The 3607-nt window shown below is 35.2% G+C and overlaps 1 protein-coding gene across 1 annotated transcript in view; it reads right to left on the reverse strand.

Moving 5' to 3' along the window:
* The window catches only part of LOC107639118 (copper-transporting ATPase RAN1), a gene marked incomplete in the record, with an annotated part of 6184 nt that continues 2886 nt past the window's right edge, over positions 310-3607 (reverse strand). The window contains 6 exon segments of the mRNA XM_016342540.2: positions 310-1044; positions 1614-1871; positions 1971-2168; positions 2404-2746; positions 2852-2910; positions 3385-3607. Of these exon segments, the coding sequence (XP_016198026.1) occupies positions 568-1044; positions 1614-1871; positions 1971-2168; positions 2404-2746; positions 2852-2910; positions 3385-3607 (1558 nt within the window).

Below are 3607 nucleotides of genomic sequence, written 5' to 3' on the forward strand. Positions count from 1 at the left end.
CTTAGACTATATTAATTTTTAAATTTGATGTTACAACATACAATATTGTATTTTTAAAGTTTAATTATTATGTTAATCTTTGTAATTTTATCAAAATTTTAATTAGATTTTTATAATTTAAAAATGTGTAATTGAATTTCTATATTAAATACAAACTTTTAATTAGGTCTTTTATAAATATATTTTGTTAAATATAATTTTTTAAAAATATTCATTTTTATGTTCGACATCAAGGAATTACAAAATATTCTAAAAATAAATATTTTAGGATCAGTATGTTTTTTTCTGAGAAAAAGCTAGCAAGGATCCTGACAAATCTAACTGACATTTGTGCATGTCCTTTCGGGAGAAGATAATAGTACAGGTACACAACTATAATTGCAGTACAACACATTTAGATTTACAATTACAACTAAATTGGCATCTAGTCATCTACAATTACATTGGCACCCCAGAAAGTTCATGAAATCAAAGGATCAACAACAAAACTGGAATTACAAGTTCCAACCAAACTCATTTCTATCCTTAGATAATTAAACACATTATTATTCTCAGCTATTTTTCCTATTACTCTACAACTATTTCAAGTATTTGAGTAAGTCTGGGTCTTCTATATCTTCTGAGAAGCAAAGAAGAACATACAACACTTACAGAAGATAGAGCCATGCATGCACCAGCAACCCATGGTGGCAGCTTGATCCTCAGTGAAGGATACAAAGCCCCAGCAGCAACTGGTATAGCCACAACATTATACACCATTGCAAATACATAGTTCAACCGAATACGGGAGAAGGTCTTCCGGGAAAGATCGATGGCGGTGATCACGTCTTCCAGGTTGTTTCGCATCAACACGTAATCAGCAGCTTCTATTGCAATATCTGTTCCAGCCCCTATTGCCATACCAACATCAGCAGCAGCTAATGCAGGAGAGTCATTGATACCATCACCAACCATTGCTACTATGCTCCCGTCTTTTTGGAATGATTGAACAACATCAGCTTTTCCAGCAGGCATAACCTCTGCCCTAACATCTTGGATGCCAACCTGTCATACAAGACTTTTGTTATTCAAGGTTTGATTAATACATCAAGTTCTATCTTATATAATTTAAGTTACAAGACAGTTGGGCATGAATACTGGTTTTGCTTCAAACGCATCTTTTTATGATTCACAATGGAGAGCTCAATAATCTTGTACTAATTATTTATAGTTAGAAGTCATACAATTTCCTTCAATTATTACTATCATAGATATGATTTATAAATAAGAAAAATCAACTGTAGGCCTATTGAAACAAGGCCAGAACATAAGTCAAAGTATACTTCCCATTCATCAACTAATTCCAATTATGCTTGTCCACAATTACAGTTAAGTTTGTCCTGCCACACACACCAAAATTACTACGGGGGTGTGTTTCTGATTTTCAAAAAAGTCATTTTACAACTTGGTTTTTTATGGTTGAAAAAGCTTTAGACATATATCTTTAAATTTCAGATTGGTTATTTATACAAATACACTAGAACAATAGCCTTGAAAACACACTAGGAAAGTCGCCAAAATGCCAAGTTTTAAAGCAACATAAATAAAATCATATTAGAAGAGTATATACAGACCTCCTTGGCCACAGCGCGAGCAGTTCTCCGGTTATCTCCTGTAACCATAACAGGTCTGACACCCATTTTCTGGAGTCCTTCTATAACTACAGATGCTTCTCTCTTTAGTGGATCTGAAATCCCCAAGACTCCAATTACTATACCATCATATGCTACTAGTACCCCTGTCCTTGCACTTTCTTCCAGCTCTACCACAAAATTTTCCACTTCATCTGAGATATCTATGCCACTTTCTGCCATGAGCTTCCTGTTACCAACCTGTTGACAACAGACTGCCTCCAATAAGAAACTCTTGGGAAAGATGAAGAAAAGTAAACAATATTTAAAGATATGGACTGCAATGGTTAAAGAAACTACCAAAATAGGTTTCCCATCTATAAGGCATTGAACACCTTTTCCAGGAAGAGCAATGAAATCTGAGACATCAAAAAGCCACCCAGATTTCAACTCCTTGGCACCATTTTGGGCACCATTAGAAGCAGAAGAGTCATCAAAGAAATGAAAATGACGTGCATATTCTACTATTGCTTGTGCCAATGGATGTTCACTGCTAGCCTGAATCATAAAAATGAAATGAATTAATTTGAAATTTCTGGCAATTGAATATATATGAAGAAATGGAAAAGCTAAATAATTGATCTTCAAAAGATATAAGGAAGTGTATAAATATCCCACATAATTATAAGTCCTCCATAACATCACCTGAATCTAGATTCTGAACCATGTGACAATATTATAAAAACACAGAGAATCACAAGAAGTAACAATCATAAAAAGAACTGAAACTCACCTCAGCAGAAGCCACCAATCTGAGAAATTCTCCACGTTGCATTCCTGTGAATGTCTTGGCAGTAGTAACACTAGCTTTTCCTTGTGTCAGAGTTCCTGTTTTATCAAATATCACATACTTCACCATCTGAGCTCTTTCCAAAGCATCTCCTCCTTTAATTAGCACTCCATTGTTAGCCCCAACCCCTGTCGCCACCATGACAGCTGTTGGTGTTGCCAAGCCAAGCGCACAGGGACATGCAATCACTACGACAGCTATTGAGAACATTAGAGCAAAAACAAAGTGATTTCCATTTTCCGGCAGCCATTCCTCAGGATAAGCTCCAACTGACCCAGCACCATACCTACAGATAATGAATCAACATTTTTAGAGAAACAGAGGGATAAGTTACCATACCGCTAAATCAACACTTATTGACATAACAAACTAGTTAACTTGATGACCTTACCAAGAGAAAAATGTCAATAATGCCAAAGAAACAACTGTAGGAACAAATATACTTGCAACCTGCATGCCAAGAGAATAGTACATGAGTTAAAATCTAATATTTCTTCATAGTCTAAGAAATTGGTAATTAAGTAAAAGAAACTCTAATTTTATGGATAACTGCAGAGAAGTCAGGATAGCATTCAAAAGATCGCCTAAACTCTACAGGCTTATCCACCAGTATACCAAAAGAAAGGCAAACAGAGAACTAGTAAAATTCTTACTCCTTGCTACTCAATTTATAATTTTTTGGCTGAGGTTAACTTGACAAAATATACATATAAAAGAAATCGCAATACAATTATCATCCCCCCATCACGAACAAAGCATTGTCATCCCTCCCTTATAAAGCCATGATAACAATGATATGAATAAAGTTTTATCGGGGAAAATCTGACTTAATGCATAAGCATATTGACAAAAAAGAAACAATTTTATTATTATTTGAAAGAGGGGGAAATTTGAATGATGCAGCTCAAGTGCCAGAATACTAACATAATCAGCAAATTTCTGAATTGGAGCTTTGGACATCTGTGCTGTCTCAACTAAACTAATTATCTGACTCAAAACTGTATCAGATCCTACTTTGGTAGCTTGAATGTGAAGGACACCATGCAAATTTATTGTACCACCAATCACCGATGCATTCACCTCCTTCTGAACAGGTACAGCTTCCCCTGTTACCATGCTTTCATTGACATAACTTGATCCCCAAGTA

The sequence above is a fragment of the Arachis ipaensis genome, chromosome B04, assembly GCF_000816755.2.
Source record: "Arachis ipaensis cultivar K30076 chromosome B04, Araip1.1, whole genome shotgun sequence".
Taxonomy (NCBI): domain Eukaryota; kingdom Viridiplantae; phylum Streptophyta; class Magnoliopsida; order Fabales; family Fabaceae; genus Arachis; species Arachis ipaensis.